The sequence below is a fragment of the Dromiciops gliroides genome, chromosome 3 (assembly GCF_019393635.1).
Source record: "Dromiciops gliroides isolate mDroGli1 chromosome 3, mDroGli1.pri, whole genome shotgun sequence".
NCBI lineage: Eukaryota > Metazoa > Chordata > Mammalia > Microbiotheria > Microbiotheriidae > Dromiciops > Dromiciops gliroides.
In genome coordinates, this window is record NC_057863.1 from 153,838,522 (window position 1) to 153,856,319 (window position 17,798).

A 17,798-nucleotide genomic window follows, 5' to 3' on the forward strand; every position below is an offset into this window, starting at 1 on the left:
TTCAGTATCTTAGACATAATGTATTTTAAATTATCCTATTTTCTTGTCATAAAAGTAACTGTGGGAAATGTGAAACACAGATTCTAAAGTTTGTAATTATTCCTAATCTGTAGTTATTGAACATTAAAAAAAAAAACCCAGGTCATGGGTGATTGCTTAGTTTTTATACAGTATGTTTTTCGTGTTCTGCAATTTCCAGTTTACCCTAGAGGAACCCTTTCTAAGGGTAGTCTGCTGTTCACTTACTGAATAAATAACTACTTTAGTAATTCATCTACAAAACCGTAAGCTCATGATCACTTTTGGATTTCCCCTGTTTTAGTGTTTTATGAGCACCTTATTTGATACAGGCACATAGTTAATAACTCTATAGTAATGCATAGCTAGCTTCACTTTTTGCCTCCATTTTGTTCCATGCTTCTATCTCCTTTCCCCAAGTTTAGCCCAATCCATGGATTGGCAGTGGAAGCTTCAACTGCTCTGCAGAAACTCATTTATTTGGGTAAGTTTGAGAGGGGACTTCTGAATGGAACTCTTGACATTCTAAAGTACTCACCACCCAAGGTATTTTAGACAGACTTAGCTGCCAGATAATTCCAGACTTAACCCCCAACAGTGACAATTTGGTTTCTATTAGTTAACTCAGTTTTTTAAAGTGCTCCTTCTTTAGTAGAATTGAGATAGATTTTATTTAAAGAGGGTTATTGTGATATTGGCTATGTATGATACTATATATATATATATATATATATATATATAGCCTGTTTTGTACTTGTAGAAATAAAAGCACACCCTCACTTTCTACTAAAACAGTTGGAATAGAAGGACATTTATACCTTCTGAAAGATGTTTAGTGTCGGTCAGTTTCAGGGAAGCAAGGGATAATGTAAGAGCTCTTTTTCCTAGTTATCTTTTAGTGTCCTTTGTTTCCTTAGTGTACAGTTTGAAAGGAAGTTAAGATCAAATGAGTTAACATTATGTAAAACACTTTGCAGACCATAAAGTGCTATATAAATGGCTTGTTGAATTAAAATGGCACTAAACTGAAATTTCTAGTTTTGAGTTAGCATAAAGTTTTAAATTCACTAATGTACAGCTAGGCTTGATTAGAAGTTATGCTAATTAGGTTGTTTACCTTCTATTCTCAAATTTTCTGCTATTTTAGATGTTACTTTTTTGTATTTAAAATTCCTAGAATATCTTGGTCAGTTAAGATCCAGTATTATAGCTTTGTTGAGACTTTTCTAAATCATCCTAGTTTATAGCTTTATAATTAATACAATAATTAAGCTGTAGTAAGTCATATTATTTAATGTTTTTATGTGAACAATCATAATGGCATTAATGTATATTTTCATAGCTTCTAGGGTAATCTGGCCAAAAAGTTTACAGTGACAAACTGTTGGGGTTCAGTTGTCTGTGGTAATAAGCTTTATCTTTGGGTATATAAAAAACACAAATGGCAGTGCTTTGTGAATTCAGATGAGACTACAACTTTGTGTGTGTGGTGTGTGTACTCATATATGTGTGTGTTTGTATCTGTAAGCATATATAAATAATACAAATATACATGATACTTATATATAAGCATAAATAACATAAATAATCTTTAATTTCTAAACTTTCAAATCAGTACTGTGTACTTAAAATATGTTTCAATCCATTAAATTATTATAGTTCCTGGGTTTCATTTTGAGTTAGATGGTACAATGGATAGAGCACTAGGCTTGCAATCAGGAAGACTTCTTTGTGAGTTTAAATCTGACCTCAGATACTTAATAGCTTTGTGACCCTGGACAAGTCATTTATTCCTGTTTGCCTCAGTTCCTCATCTGTAAAACAAGCTGGAGAAGAAAATGGCAAATCATTCAAGTATCTTTGCCAAGAAAACCCCAAATGGGGTCACAAAGATGCAACTTAACAACAGGTTAAAATCTAGTTCTATCTTAGACTTCTTGTGTTTGCCCTTCAGTGTCCAGTGTATCATACTCCGATAGAATAATCCTATCTCTACCATTTTATCTCCTGCTCAAAAACCTGCAGTGGCTTATTTTTGCATCAAACTAGTATTAAACATCCTTTGTATACTACTTTTGCCTTTCTTTTATGAGTTTTGTATTTCTCCTAGCTTTTTAAATAATTGATGATGGTGATGGTGATAAAACAAGACTTCCAGTCAGGAATAGCAGAGTTTAAATTCAGCCCCAAACATATACTAGTTGTGTGACCCTGGAAAAGTCCCTTAATCTCTTGAGTTTCCTCATCTGTAAAATAGGGGTAATTATAGCACTTACCTCCAGGGTGGTTGTGAGGGTAAAATGAGATAATACTTATAAAGTGTTTTTCAAACCTTAAAGTGCTACCCAAATGCTAGTTGTTATTATTATTGAACTTATTAATGCTGTAATACAGTAGTACTTCCATTCTAAATGGCAAGCTATATGTATGACGATATATGTTACCACAGTTACCCCTTCATGGGGGTTGGGGCGAAGCGCCCCTGCAATTTGGAAAATCCATGTAAAATTTTTTGTCCCTCCCTTTGTACCAGAGAAGAAGTCTGAGTTTTTTATTTAATGGGGTGTTTACAATACCTTATTGTGAAATTTGGGTTAAGTATTTGGTCATGGGCTCTACCTAGGTTAATGTTAAGTAAAAATACTGTATAAAAAGAAATTAAAAATATGAAGTAAATATAAAAATTTTAGAAATGAAGCATTTGAATTTTAGAAATGAAACAAAATACTGAACATACTGAATTACACATTTCTGAGCTAATATCTATGGCTTCCACAAAACTCCCCCCAAATTGCCATTCCTAGCAATTTCTTATGCCCACCACAATATACGGAAACGTCAATGGGGAGAGTTGTGATATAGACGGGATAACTATTTGTTACAGGACAGGAAATTGAATGATAATCTAGGATTAGACAACATTGTTAAAAGGAAGAGCCCCTTTTATCCCTTGGGGGTAAAAATGGAGACAGGGTTAAGCAGACTTTGAGATCTTTATGTTTGAGGTATACCTGTCAATTTTATTATAATCCTTCGCAAGTGGAACAGAAGCCAGTCAACTAGAATTTAAGGGCCTACTATGTGCCACATACTGTGTTAAACTCTGGAGATAAAAAGGCAAAAAAAACCACCCAAAACCCAAAACCAGTCCCTGATTTCAAGGAGCTCACAGTCTAATGGGTGAGACAACATACAAATAATTATGTACAAATGTTATATACAGCATACATTGAGATAGTCTTGGTGGGAGGAGGCAAAGATGAGTAGAGAGAATATTTCAGGCGTGAAATGTAGCCAGTGAAAATGCTTAGAATCAGGAGAATCAGCAGATGGAGTGTTGTGTTTAGAAAATAGCAAGGAAGTCTAGTATCACTAAATCACAGAGTAGGTGGAAGGGAATAAAGTGTATGTAGAATGGAAGGTAGGAAGGGGCCAAGTTATAAAGGACTTTGTCAGTCAAACAGGAATGTGATGTCAGCCCATACAAATTGACTTTATAGATTATTTTAAGAACTTTAGTAGTTAACATATTATTCATCCATCCCTTGCCTAAAGGTTCAACTATCATATTTATTTTTTTCCTTAACTGTAGAATCTTGTGGTTGTTTATAAGTATATTTAAGGATTTTACATAATAAATTTGAAAGTCAAAAGTCCTAAATAGTACCTTGCCCTACAACTTGTGTTTAGTATTTTGCATGCTGCTGCATGTGAAGAATCTTATTTGAATCATCTGATATTGATTGTGAATGAAGGCACGCTAATTGCTGTCTTCAGAATATACTTAGGTATGTACTGATGTTTGTAATGTTTATGGCTCAGAGTTAAAATTTAATTACTGGCTAGCTTTTGATTGAATGCACTTTGGAAATAGTTTGACCCATTGCTACTTCACAGAAAATAATCTGTTGTGGAAAGTTTGTTCTTGGTCATACTTTGGGAAGTAATCAATGTTTTCAGCATTCTTTTAAAAGAGGACTTAGAGTACCATTCTCTCTCCTCTATACCTGTCTCATTCAAAAGAGCATTATGTTTTACATGTGATTGCTTGAGTATAAATTAGATACATACATTATTTAAAATTATATCTGAAATTACCAAACTATTTGAGTCTTCAAACCAGATTTGTTATAAACTATGTTAGAATTAAAAGGGTCTATAAGAGAGAATAATGAGATAGTTTTACATTTTCATACTCATAACTTTAAATCACTAGTCTTGCTGTTTAATATTTGTGACTTTAGTTGTTTACATGTCTCTTGTTAGATTGTGTGCTTTTTGAAGACAGGGACTCTCACTTGTCTTTGTCCACTTATTGCTTAGTACAGTGTTTGGCACATGGTGAGTGCTTAATAACTGCTTATCGACTTACAGATAAATGTGGCATTTTGTTGTTGTTTCTAATAGTACTTTCATGATTTACACGTTATGACAGTCAACTTGTTGGGGTAGCCATTTTACCTTAATAGTTTTAAATTGTACACTTTTAATAACATTGATAAATGTGGAGGGGGTTGTAGAGATTTTTGCAGTTTAATAGCTGCCAAATAATGAAAATTAATAATGGGGATTTTAGGCATGATGTCAGGCATTTTGGTGGTAGAACTTATTTTGGGTCAGGTGGACCATCTAATGTATCTGGCCATATATGATGGGCAGTACTTCTCATTGTGTCACAGTTTTGTTTTTTTTGTTTTTAATGAAAATAAGCATTAGTAAAGGTATAAAATTGACTATAATTCTGATGTTTAGAAAGTTAGGCTTCTTTTCAGAGATTTCCAACTTTTAGTTTTTGTTAGATCATAATCCAACAGTCTCTTGGAAGAATAGCAGGCATATCATATGATTCCTGACTTTTTGTTGTAGTATGTTCATAAAGAGCTTAAATTAGATTCTATTCTAACCTTAAATGCTAGATACTGTACTCCAGTAATGCTTACTAGTAAAATACTTGTATTATTTATTAACCTCGATTACATATATATGTTAACCTGGTATCTAATATTGTAAAATATTTCATATCCCTTTTTAAAAGCATAAATTAAAAATGAATATATCTATAATCATGATATTATTTTCTTAAATCTTTATAGAGAATACATTGGTTTTGCTAAACAGAAATGCAAGATGCTGAATACAGTGAGATATGAAATATTTTCTTTCTTTTTCTTTTAATTGCTTTAGGGGGAAAATCTTTAGGTTTGGTTCTAATCTTGAGTTGTCTTAGATTATAACCAATAGCAAAGGTACTTCAGCAAAAGTAAAGTACTAAAATTGTTTTTTTAATGTACTTTATAGAATTGTAGATTACCTCAAAATTATTTCCCATAGTTATTAGCATAATGGTGGTTGATATTTCATCTTTCAGTAAAGTCTTGGACATTTCATCTCCATGTAGCTAATAGTGCTTGTTGCTTTTTTTTGAGTAGACATAATTGACTAATTGACTGTACTATTTCTAGCATAAACTGTTGAAAATAAGGAATATACTATGTTGTGTCTTTAAAATAGATGAAGAAATTAAAATCCAAACACATCCTGTTACAAAGCAGAGGAGCTTATGTTATAAGGCTAAAAAAAGTAAATGTGAAATGAAATGGTAAAAATAAAATTCTTTATTTTGTAGGAGGTAATGTCCATTTTGTTGAATCTTGAGCAAAGTACTGAAAAAAATGGTAGAAAAATTATTCTTGTTGATAAAATTTTAAAAAAATTTATTGCTTTTTTTACTTTTTGAAAAAGTTTTTAGGTTACCATTTGATCATTTATACTAAATACATGAAGGGACAAGCTCCAGGAATATATCTTCTTTTTTCCCCAAATAAATTTTTACTACTTAGTATCAAACTTACTTCAGTACTTTAAGGGTTCTGTGATTTCATAGGAGTGAGTACTCCTAATTTCATTGTTTTTCATAGTCCTCTGGATGTACCAGTTGAAAACCTTGTTGTATTGTTTTTTTTTTAAAAAAACAAATCACAGTGTTTAACTCTCTGGTGAATAACCTCTTCAGTATACATTTTTCTTTTAGAGAACTCATGAAAAAAACTGAATTGTTTGTGCTTTTTTTTTTTTTTTTGTGGGGCAATGGGGGTTAAGTGACTTGCCCAGGGTCACACAGCTAGAAAGTGTTAAGTGTCTGAGGCCGGGTTTGAATTCAGGTACTCCTGAATCCAGGGCCACTGTGCCATCTAGCTGCCCCTGTTTGTGCTTTTTAACTTTTATTTTTGGTTACTGAAAATGTATGTTAAGAAATAGCATTTATGGTGTTCCTACAGTTACTTAACTGATGGAGCTCTTGTGTTTTCTTGCCCTCAAACTAATTTAAATTCTCACGGATTTGTGAATCTCAACCCATCCTTGTCTGTCCTTCTTTGGGACTCTTGTCTACATTCTCCCCGACTTTTATGATTTAAGTAGGCTGAAAAGGTCTTGAAGCCCGGCTGCCTCCCATTAAAAAAAACCAACACAAAAACAAACAAAAAACCAACCCTTAAAATAACATGTTAGAGCCAGAAGGAACCTTAAAAATCATCTAACCAAACTCCTTCACTTTACAAAAAAGGAAACTGAGGCCCTACATGCTCAACTGAGGACCCTGATGGATGGATGGATGGATTAATTTGCTGAGAAAATTGAGGCCTTTTTCTCCTCACGATGTAAAAATTCTTTGACATTAACCTCTACCCTCTCTTCCTTTCCCCTGTCTCTTAACAAGGAGTCCCTATTCCTTGACATGGCTAAACTCCTTTCACCTGTGCCTACTCCTGGCTTCTCCATGATTGAAAGATACCTTAATTATCCCTTCTTTTTATAATCCTTAACTTCACCCTATCTGTTTGTTTCTTGCCTTTACTGCCCTCAATCATACTCAAGTATCCCCATCCTTTAAAAAAACAACAACCAGACAGATAGACAGACAGACAGACAGACAGACAGACACACACACACACACACACACACACAAGCAAGCAAGCAAGCTATACCCTCATTCCTCATTTGGTCATCCTGTATCTCTGCTCTCTGTCAGCCAACCTCCTAGAAATAGCTTTCTACATTTGGTGATTCAGCTTCCTTGTCCGTAGTTCTCTTCAGCCCTTTGCACTCTGACATTCAAAAGACAGATGTATGCCACAGTGGGCAGAACACCAACTCTGGAATCAGGAGGACCTGAATTAAAAGCCTTCCTCATACTTTACAAGCTGTGTGACCTTGGGCAAGTCATTTAACCTGTTTGCCTTAGTTTCCTCACCTGTAAAATGGGGATCATGATAGCGCTTGCCTCCCAGAGTTGACAACTAGAGGTGACAGCTGGAAAACACTTGGCACAGTGCCTGGCGCAGAGTAAGCACTATATAAATGGTGGCTATTATTATTATCATCTGAGATATGTAAAGTGCTATATACATACTAGTTATCACTCAACTGAAATTTCTCTATCCAAAATGACTTCTCAGTGATCTTTCAATACCAAATATGTTGTTTTTTTCCTCAGTCCTGACCTTTGTGACTGCTCTGCTGCATCCATCTTAAATTTCTGATCCCCCTCTACAATTTTCAGGGCACTGCTCTGTCATAGCTGTTTCTTCTTACCTGACAGTCCTTTACTGGCTCGTCACTTGGATTAAGCACCTAGGTATTCTGTGGTCTCTGTCTTGTACCCTCTTTTCTTCTCTCCACATACTCTCAGTGATTTCATCAGCTCTCATGGGTTTAATTATCACTTTTCTGCAGATGTCTTACAGATCTATGTATCTAGACCCAGTTTCTCCTAGGCTTCTATTTGGCACCATCAAATGCCTATTTGGACATTTCAAACTGGGTATCTCAAAGCCATCACAAAGTCAATATGTCCCAAACAAATTAATTATCCCTCCCCCCCAAAAAAACCCCAAAACAACAACAAAAAAACCAACCTCTTCTTCCAAAACACCTCTCTTTTTGTAGGAGGCACCTTTGGAAGGAGCAACATACAAACCACTGCACCAATGCAAGTTAGGCTAGTTTTTCCTTAAAAGTCTTGGCTGGTTCAGAGGACTAAAAATTCAAATTTTAGACATCACTTCCTCCCTTCCGAGGGGGAGGAAGAGGATGGGGAGAGCCACGAGGAGCATCCTGAGTGCTCTAATGCCCAACTGATAGAAACTTAGTAACTCAGGCAAGGGACCCTCACTCAGCTCAATCTGTCTGAGGTGTCCGTCCTCCAAAGCCTGTCCTTGGTGAATATCCTTCTCTTGTGATGGCCAAGTAAATCTCCTTGTGTTAACTGATGAATGATCTTTGAGTATCTCATCCTATTCCAATATCAAAAATAAATTTGTACTACTGGCCAAAGTCAGGTCTAGCCCAAGAGAACTCCACTATTCATCTACACTGTCTGGTTTATAATGTCATATTTATTCTAGACCCCTTATTCTCCCTCACCCTACATATCCAAGCAGTTAACAAATTTTGTGGCTTCTACCACTAAAAACATCTCTCACTTTTGGTCCCTTCTCCCTACTCATGTAGCTACCACCTTAGTTCAGGCCCTCATCACCTCTCACCTCAAATATTGTAATAAATTCTTAACTATTTATCCATCTTGCTTCAAATCTCTCATCATTCCATCTTACCGTTCCAAACACAGCTGCCAAAGTGATTTTCCTTAGGCATGTATCTGACTTTGTCATTCCCCACACAGACTTCAATGGCTCCCTACTCTTCCTCAGATCAACTCTAAACTTAGTATTTAATAATTGGCCGCAACCTGTCTTTGCAGTCTCAGTGTACCTGTTATTCCTTACACATAGCACTCCATTTCCCACACCTATGTTTTTACAATAACTGGAATCCACCCCATTCTCATCTGTCTCAAAGAATCCCTCTCTTCCATTAAACACACAGGTCAATACTTTCCTGATCCTTCTCTTAACAACTAAGAACCCTCTCCCTCCCTACTTTTATGTGTTTGTTTCTGCATATTTATTCTGTACATAGTTCTTAGAGGCAAAGTGGTATAATGGTTAGGGAACCAGCCTTGGAAGACCTGGGTTCAAATCCCACTTCTGATATATCCTGGCTGTGCTACCCTGGGAAAGTCAACCTCTCAGCTCATATATAACACTGACCCCCTCCCCCAATAAGTAAGATTCCTCTATGCCATGTATGAAGAGAAAACTGACCTGAGCACTTATTTATTGCAGATAATTAGTTAAAAGGTCATTGTCAGGGCAGCTAGGTGGCACAGTGGATAGAGCACTGGCCCTGGAGTCAGGAGTACCTGAGTTCGGATCCGGCCTCAGACACTTAACACTTACTAGCTGTGTGACCCTGGGCAAGTCACTTAACCCCAATTGCCTCACTAAAAAAAAAAAAAAAAGTCATTGTCACTAGATTACCTTTCTTTCTACCTTACATTGGGGTGCACAGTCTTGTGACATCTCAAGGTCTCTCCCTCTTCTCAGATTTAGTGAGCTTTTTTGTGTCATTAGCCCCTGGTGCATTGATGGTATTTTTCTCATGTACAAAAATGCCTAGTGAAGGCTCTGTCATAGAATTTGATGCTTTCCCTTTCCTAATGTTCTCCCCTTTCTCAAAAGATATTGAATGAGGAACATTTCAGATATGTCCTTTGTGATTTTCTAACATCCATATTCTTGGTTACCACATCAGGGAAGATGAAACTGTGTTATAGGATATGAAACCTTTTCACTTGAGAGTTCACCAACACTGAATCCTTAGAACAATTGAACACTTAGTTCTTAGAAATCTCCTTTAGAATTAGACAGTTTGGGAATAGTATTTTCATCATGTCAAGGGATGACCAATTCTACTTGGTTTTAATTCAGCCTTTTCTGGGGAGTCAGTAGCTAACTTACTCCCAGATTTTCTATCCTTACCTGCTCAGATAAGATCCTTCCCAAAATAAAGGTAGATTATGAGAGCAAAGTGAAGAAGTTATATCACTTATCCTAAGTTTACATTTATTATTAGGATCAATAGGGAACATGAATTTTTCTAAGTAAAAGTTCTTTTAAAACATGAATTTACTTTTTTACTTTCAAGTGCATTAATTTCAGAAATAATGTTTTTCAGTACCCATATTTTTGGAAATGATTTTCATTTTAAGAAACGTAATTTTCCTCTTACTGTTCCATAGTCACTTCACTACTGATACACTTAATTCTGTACATGAATTAAATATTTAATTTTTCTTGCTAAAGTATTAATGTGCCTGGCAAAATGTGCATTTATTCACATCATTTCCTGGCTTTCAAGTATTAAATTATGTCTTGTGTTGATGATCATAGGGTTGACTATCTCATAGAGCTTAAAGGCTAGGACTCTGATTAGTTTAAATCTCTTTTCCATATTTCTTCAAATATTGAAGTGCTGCACTGTGAAGTGTCCAAATGAAACAGAAAATGTGATCCCTATTTTTAGTCTTATAGTCCTTAATGCTGCTTTACATACAGATATGTATGTGCTTAATCACTACTTTTTGATGGTGGTATATTGTTAGGAAGAATTATATATGATACATACATGCTTGTTTATATAAAATACAGGACAATATGGATTTCATAGATTGGTTTCTTAGTGCTTAACAAAAAATAATAAAATTTTACATGATAATCAATTTTACATAAGAATATTTTGAGCAATAGTGATACTCATTGGAGCTATTTAGGATTCTATTTAATATAGATTCAAATGTTTTATCCCCTTTGTTTCCGCTTTCTCCTTTCTACTTAAAAAAACTTTCCCAAGAAATCAGAACTGCAGGTATATTATGGTTATTAGAATGAAGAGATTGCAAATCCTAAACTTGGTTTGCTTTTTTTTTTATTAATTTCTACAGCTAAAATCTCATCCAAGTGAGAATGAAGAAAAGGAAGCCCAGTCTCAACTACTCAAAGCTGATGAAATGCAGCGTTTACGTTCACAAGCACATTCTGCTTTTGATCGGGCAGATTATCAAGCGGCTATAGCTTTCCTTGATAGTATTTTAGAGGTAAGTTTGTTACATATTGAAGTGATTGCAGATAGCTTTTTGCTTCAGTGAGGTTTCTTAGTAATTTACATTGGTATTTGGCTATGCCAGTAGGAGATTTCAATCCAGAGTGAAAGATAACACCCATGAGAATAACATGAAGCGAGAATGTTTTTTCTAAATTCTCTCAGTGGAGCATGGGAGTTCTTTTATTTTTATGAGCATGCTTGTTTTTGTTAATGTTTTGATTTAGGGGAAGCAAATTGAAGAAGAGGCCAGGGAGAAAGGAATTGGGATTAACTGAAATTAAAGAAGGAATGATGGTTGAAAAGATATAATAGCAGTGAAAATGAGGAATTTATAAGATACACATTTATGTAAATTTACAATTTAAGAGTTAGTGGGGGGGGGCAGAGCCAAGATGGTGGAGGAAAGAGATTAAACATACAGAGCTCCTGAAACAATCACCCCAAAAAAGCAATAAAAGAATGTCTGGAGCAGAAAAACACACAAAAATATGGACTGAGATTATTCTCCAGCTAAAGATAGATTACAGGGGGCCGTGAGTAAAGTCCAACCCTGCGATCGCGCTGACAGAGACCCCATCCAAGCCACTGGAGGAATTTACCCCAAAGCCTCTGAATCAGCTACAGCACCAGTGTCTTCTAGAACTGAGCGTGCGGTCAGGTGCTGGCTAGGGCAGGGAGTACAGGGGTACTAGCGGGACTTAGGAAGGAATTCAGCTGTCCCACTCCAGTGGGGAACCAGGAAGAAATCCTGAGTGGTGGGAGGCCCAGGTGGGGGAGGGGTGCAGGCTCATCAGAACTAAGAACCACACCACAGAAAGCTTTGCTGGTTGGTTGTTTATTAAGTAGGCTTGAGGTTATCAACAGACCAGAGAACAGGCCAGGTAAGAGTAAAACCTGCCCTCCCTCAAAACAAAACACCTGGGACCCTCTGAAGCTGGGAACAGTGGTGGAACTGAAAAACAGGCTCCCCAGTGGAGAATTTAAAGTCAAGTAAAAGATGAGTAAGCAAAGAAAGTTCAAAACTATAGAAAGCTTCTTCAACAACAAAGAAGATCAAGGGACACCATCAGATGAGGAAATCAACCTCAGGGCCCCTACATCCAAAGCTTCCAAGAAAAATATGAACTGGTCTCAAGCCATAGAAGCTCTCAAAAGGAACTTTGAAGAGAAAGTAGGAGAGATAGAGGGGGAAGATGTAGAGAGAGGGAGGAAAGAATGGAAAGAGAAATGAGAGTGATGCAGCAGAGTCATAAGAAAAAAGTCAACAGCTTGAAAAGCCAAATGGAAAAGGAGATTAAAAAACTGTCTGATGAAAATAATTGCCTAAGAATTAGGATTGAACAAATGGAAGCTAGTGACCTTATGAGAAACCAAGACACAGTAAAGCAAATCCAACTGAATGAAAAAATAGAGAGCAATATGAAATATCTCCTTGGAAAAACAGCTGACCTGGAAAATAAATCTAGGAGAGATAATTTGAAAATCACTGGACTACCTGAAAACCATGACCAAAACAAGAGCTTAGACACCATCCTCCAAGAGATTGTGAGGGAAAATTGCCCTGATATTCTAGAAGCAGAAGCTAAAACAGAAATTGAAAGAATACACCGATCACCTCCTGAAAGAGATCCCAAAAGGAAAACCTCCAGGAATATTATAGCCAAATTCCAGAACTTCCAGGTCAAGGAGAAATTATTGTAAGCAGTTAGAAAAAAGGAATTCAAATACTGTGGAGCTCCAGTAAGGATAAATCAAGATCTAGCAACTTCTACATTAAAGGACCAAAGGGCATGGAATATGATATTCCAGAGGGCAAAGGAACTGGGACTACAGCCAAAACTCATGTACCCAGCAAAACTGCATGTAATCTTTCAGAGGAAAAAATGGGATTTCAGTGAAAAAGAAGACTTTCAGGCATTTGTAATGAAAAGACCTGAACTTTCAAATACAAGACCCTGGAGAATCATAAAATGGTAAACAGGGAAAAGAAATCACAAGGGACTTTAAAAGGTTAAACTGTTTACAATCATACATGAGAAAATAATACTTTCAACTTATAAGAACTTTTTCAGTAAGGAATACACAGAGGACACAAGTCTGAAATGAATATGAAGGGATGATATTTGTAAAGCATTTATTTTTTTTATATCCTTGTTCTTTGTGGAGCAAACAAGGTGAGTTGTCTGGTGTCTGGGGCCAGATTTGGACTCTTGGCCTCCTGGGCCCAGGGCTGGTACTTTTTCCACTGTGCCACCTAGCTAACACCTGATGACATCTTTAAAATAGGGGTGAGGGGTAGGAGGAATAGACTGGGGGAGAGGTGGAATGGGGAGAGGTAGCTCACATGAAGGAAAAAAGAAAAAAGCCTATGGAGGGGAGGGAGTGAACCTCACTATAATCAGAATTGTCTCAAAGAGGGAATAACATACATACTCAAGTGGGTATAGTAATATATTTTTGCCCTGAGGAAAAGTGGGAGGAGAAGGAGGGGGAGGGGGGAGAAGGGAAGGAAGGAACTGTAAAAAGCAAAACACTTTCGAGGAAGGTGAAGATGTTCTGCATAACACTACATGTATATTGAATTGCTTGATTTCATAGGCAGAGTTGAGGAGGGAAGGAGGAAGAATAATTTAGAAAACAGAATTAGCTCAAAGGCCTTAACCTCATCAGAGTGGGCTCAAGGAGGGAATAACACACACACACACACACACACACAAAATTGGGAAGAATAATCTATTAACCTTACAGGAAAGTAGGAGGGGAAGATGATAAGGAGGGAAGGGTGAATGAAGGGAGGGTAGAGCGGGAGAGGGAGCAGTCAGTAGCAAAACACTTTTGAGGAGGAATAGGGCAAAATAAGATAGACAACAGAGTAAATATCATTGGAAGGGAATGAGATGGAGGGAAATAGTTATGATGATTGACTACAATGTCAAAACGTATGGTACCTACTTTTCTGGGCTATTGTGAAGGAAATTCTTGGTCAAATTCGAGGTACTATATAAAAATTATGATGAACAGGATGCTATCAGAAAAAACTGGAAAGACCCACATGAACTGAAGCAGAGAGAAATGTACTGTATGCAAAATAACATTAGTGTAAGATGATCTGCTGGGAAGCATGTGGTTATCTTCAGCAAGGCAATGATCCACTATAACTCTGAAGAACTTATGAAAATTGCAGTCCATCTACAGAAAAAGAACTGATGGTATCTGAAAACAGACTGAAACACATTTTTTTTGACAATTCCTTAATCTGAAGTTTTGTTTTTATCAGTTTTCTCTCACAACCTAATGTAGAATTATTTTCCATGACTACTCATGTATAATTTATGTTGAATTGTTTGAGTTCTTGGGGTAAGGATGGGAGGGGAGGGAGGAAGAGAAGTTGGAGCACAAAGTTTTTAAAAAAAAAATTAAATTAAAAAAAAAAAAGAGTGGGAGATGGAAGAAAATGACTTGAGAACTAATCCTAGGTGGTTTGTATTTGGTCCTGGTCTTCCTGCTTCTTTGCTCTTGTTGATTCACTACCTGGTTCCCAACAAATGCTTTTCAGGGAAAAACTAACAATATTGAGATGTGAAGTGGGGGTTTTGTGGTTTTTTTTTAATTTTTAAGTCAGGCCAAGTGTTCATACACATTTTGTCTTCACATGGGTAGTATTTGTAATGTTAACTTCATATATGAATAAAATTTCCTAGGAAAATGTGCTTCATGAAATGCAGATTGGCACACAAAAAAGATTTTGGTTCTGACTGCTTTTGACATCATGGCCTTGTTTTTTACCTTGCAAAAATAGCATTGGTTTTGGTATGCAGAATGAGAATTTCTGCAACTTACTCATTGAAATAAGAGGGGAAATCAACCACCCCAGTCAATGCAGTAACTTCTTCAAGGAAATCTCAAGTTAAAATTAAGTTCCTTCCTGACAGGAATTAAATTATACTTCCCATTTTAACTTTGCTGTATGCTCCAGGTATAATATCTTGTGCTTTCATTTGGTCTTGATATTTTTAGTTTAATGTTTATATATACAGCTAATATGATTGCTGTGGGAAGCTTCTCTATGAAATGTAAGAAATCTTTCCCATGGAGCTTCATTAATATTCCCCCTTCAGTAATTTATGTACTGAAAAATATAGCCTTTTTTCCAGAGATCCTGATCTTCATTCTGTGTGCTTATCATTTATTGCTGCTGAGAATATTTCTCACTTTAGTAGGATATAACAAAATATTAGGGGTTGTGACAAGCAACTCCAGTCTCATTTGATCCTTCTCTTTAAAGGCTTATTTGTGACATTGGGACTTCACCAACGTGGTGAATAATTGTGTATTTTTAATATCCAATTCATTCTTCAATGAAATAAGGAGGCTCATAAAGTTTCAAGTGAATTAGAACTTTGTGATTTTTATGTCTTCTTAGGACTTATATTGAAATATAAACATTTTTTGGACCAATCCTTGAGTTTTCATTGGTAAAGGAAACTTCCTCTAACAGTTCAAATTGCTATCTGCTCTACAATTTATAGGCCTAGAGAAATGCCTAGCGGGCACTAAGAGGTTAAGTGACTTCCTCAAAGTCATGAAACCAATATGTGTCTGAGACCAGACTTGAATCCAGGCTTTGCTGACTCCCAAAGTGGGCTCTTATGTCACACTACCTCACCCAATAATTTACCCTGACAGTTCAGTTCAACAAACATTTGTTAAACTATTATTATTTGTTAAAGCTGTCTTGTTAGAGACCACTTATTTAACACAAAATAGGAGACATTTTTCTTTTACAGTTTCAAATATATTTCATATTAGGGAAGGAATAAAAGGGGCATTTGGATTTATTACCTCGGCAGGTGAATAGCTCTTCCTCCTGCAACAATCTCTGATTCCCCCCCCCCCAATTTTTAAATGACTAATTGTAATTCTCACTTATAATTTAAGATACTTAAGAATTGCTTTGGGTAGCTAGGTGGCATAGTGAATAAAGTGCTGGGCCAGGAGATAGGAAGATGCATCATCCTGTGTTCAAATCCAGGCTCAGACACTTAATAGCTTTGTGAACTTAGGCAAATCATTTAACTGTTTGCCTCAGTTTCCTCATGTTTTGTTTTTGTTTTTGTTTTGTTTTTTAGTGAGGCAATTAGGGTTAAGTGACTTGCCCAGGATCACACAACTAGTAAGTGTTAAGTGTCTGAGGCCGGATTTGAACTCAGGTACTCCTGACTCCAGGGCTGGTGCTCTATCCACTTCGCCACCTAGCTACCCCCCTCATCTGTATCTGTAAAATGAGCTAGAGAAGGAAATGGCAAATCATTTCAGTATCTCTGCCAAGAAAACCCAAATGGGGTCATGAGGAGTCAGACATGATGGAAAAACAATCGAAACAATAACAAAAAATAATTTTTTTACATATAAGGTATTTTATTTTTTCCATTACATGTAAAGATAAAAAATAATTTTTAATAGAGGATATGAAAATGTGTAGAAAGGTGAGTTTTTTGAGGAGGGGTCAAAAATAAATTGTTCCAGAAAATGGTGAGATAAATGGGGAGGGCACAAATGGAAATATTTATTTTTAAGTGATATGAAAAAAGATTTATGGGATGCAGATATGAATGTTTTAATTTAACTTTGCTATGTTACTTGCTCAAAGTCTAGTTCTTCTGTTTCTTAAGGTTTGTGTTTGGGATGCAGAGCTGCGAGAACTTCGGGCTGAATGCTTTATAAAGGAAGGGGAACCAGGGAAAGCTATTAGTGATTTAAAATCTGCTTCCAAATTGAAGAATGACAATACTGAGGCCTTTTATAAAATCAGCACAATATACTATCAGCTGGGAGATCATGAACTGTCACTCAGGTCAGTTTTCTTACTATTTGAATTGACACATAAGCATTTACACTGCAAAACTTAATTGCTTTATGTAAATTATTGTCTTTATTAGAGTTAGGGTTCAAACCTCTTGATAATTAGTTTCATTGTATTATATTACATAATTTTTGTCTTTTTTTTTTACTATCCCCCAATTATTCTGATTCCATATGGTTACAGCATAAGTAAAGCAAATTAAAAAAAATTCTCTTTGTGATATTTTGACACTTTGATGTAAGATTTCCTGTTTTCCTAAGTTAAATATACCTATTACATTGTTGTATATAGAGATATTTTAGTGAATGCATTTGTGTAATTGTTGCATAGCTGGGAGGCAGCAATCTACACTGAAAGAAGCTAACCTAGGAGTCATAAGTCTTATTTCTCAGCTCTGCCACTGACTAGCTTTGTGACAGTGGGCAAGTCTTTTCCCCCATGCCTGTTTCCTCATCTATAAGATAAGCATTTGATACTTTATCAGGCCTTTTGTAGCTCTAGAATTTTATAATTTACTTCTGTGACCAGTTTATGGTCAAAGACCTCTTACTTTGATTTCTAAAAATAGTATGGAAAAAGTCAATTCATTTTGAGATATACAAATATGTTGTATTCCTTTTATTTTTAATGCGTGAACAGTGAAGTCCGAGAATGTTTAAAACTTGACCAAGATCATAAAAGGTGCTTTGCACACTATAAACAAGTAAAGAAGCTTAATAAACTTATTGAGTCAGCAGAAGAGCTCATCAGAGAAGGCAGGTAAGAATGAAGTTATTTTTTCTAGACCACCTGCGACTGTTAAACCAGTGTTAAAAGATATGCAACATCTTATTGAGGGTGTGTATATTATAATTGTATTAGAGTATTATTTCTTGGCTTGTGGAAACAGTATCCCAAAGATACGTGGAACTTG

At 35.9% G+C, this 17,798-nt stretch overlaps 1 protein-coding gene across 1 annotated transcript in view; it reads left to right on the top strand.

Annotated features, from left to right (window-relative positions):
- Positions 1-17,798, top strand: part of DNAJC3 (DnaJ heat shock protein family (Hsp40) member C3) — an 88,659-nt gene that overhangs the window by 48,860 nt on the left and 22,001 nt on the right. Inside the window, exons 5-7 of the mRNA XM_043992032.1 lie at positions 10,862-11,014; positions 16,695-16,876; positions 17,525-17,644. Of these exons, the coding sequence (XP_043847967.1) occupies positions 10,862-11,014; positions 16,695-16,876; positions 17,525-17,644 (455 nt within the window). The remainder of the gene's footprint in view (positions 1-10,861; positions 11,015-16,694; positions 16,877-17,524; positions 17,645-17,798) is intronic.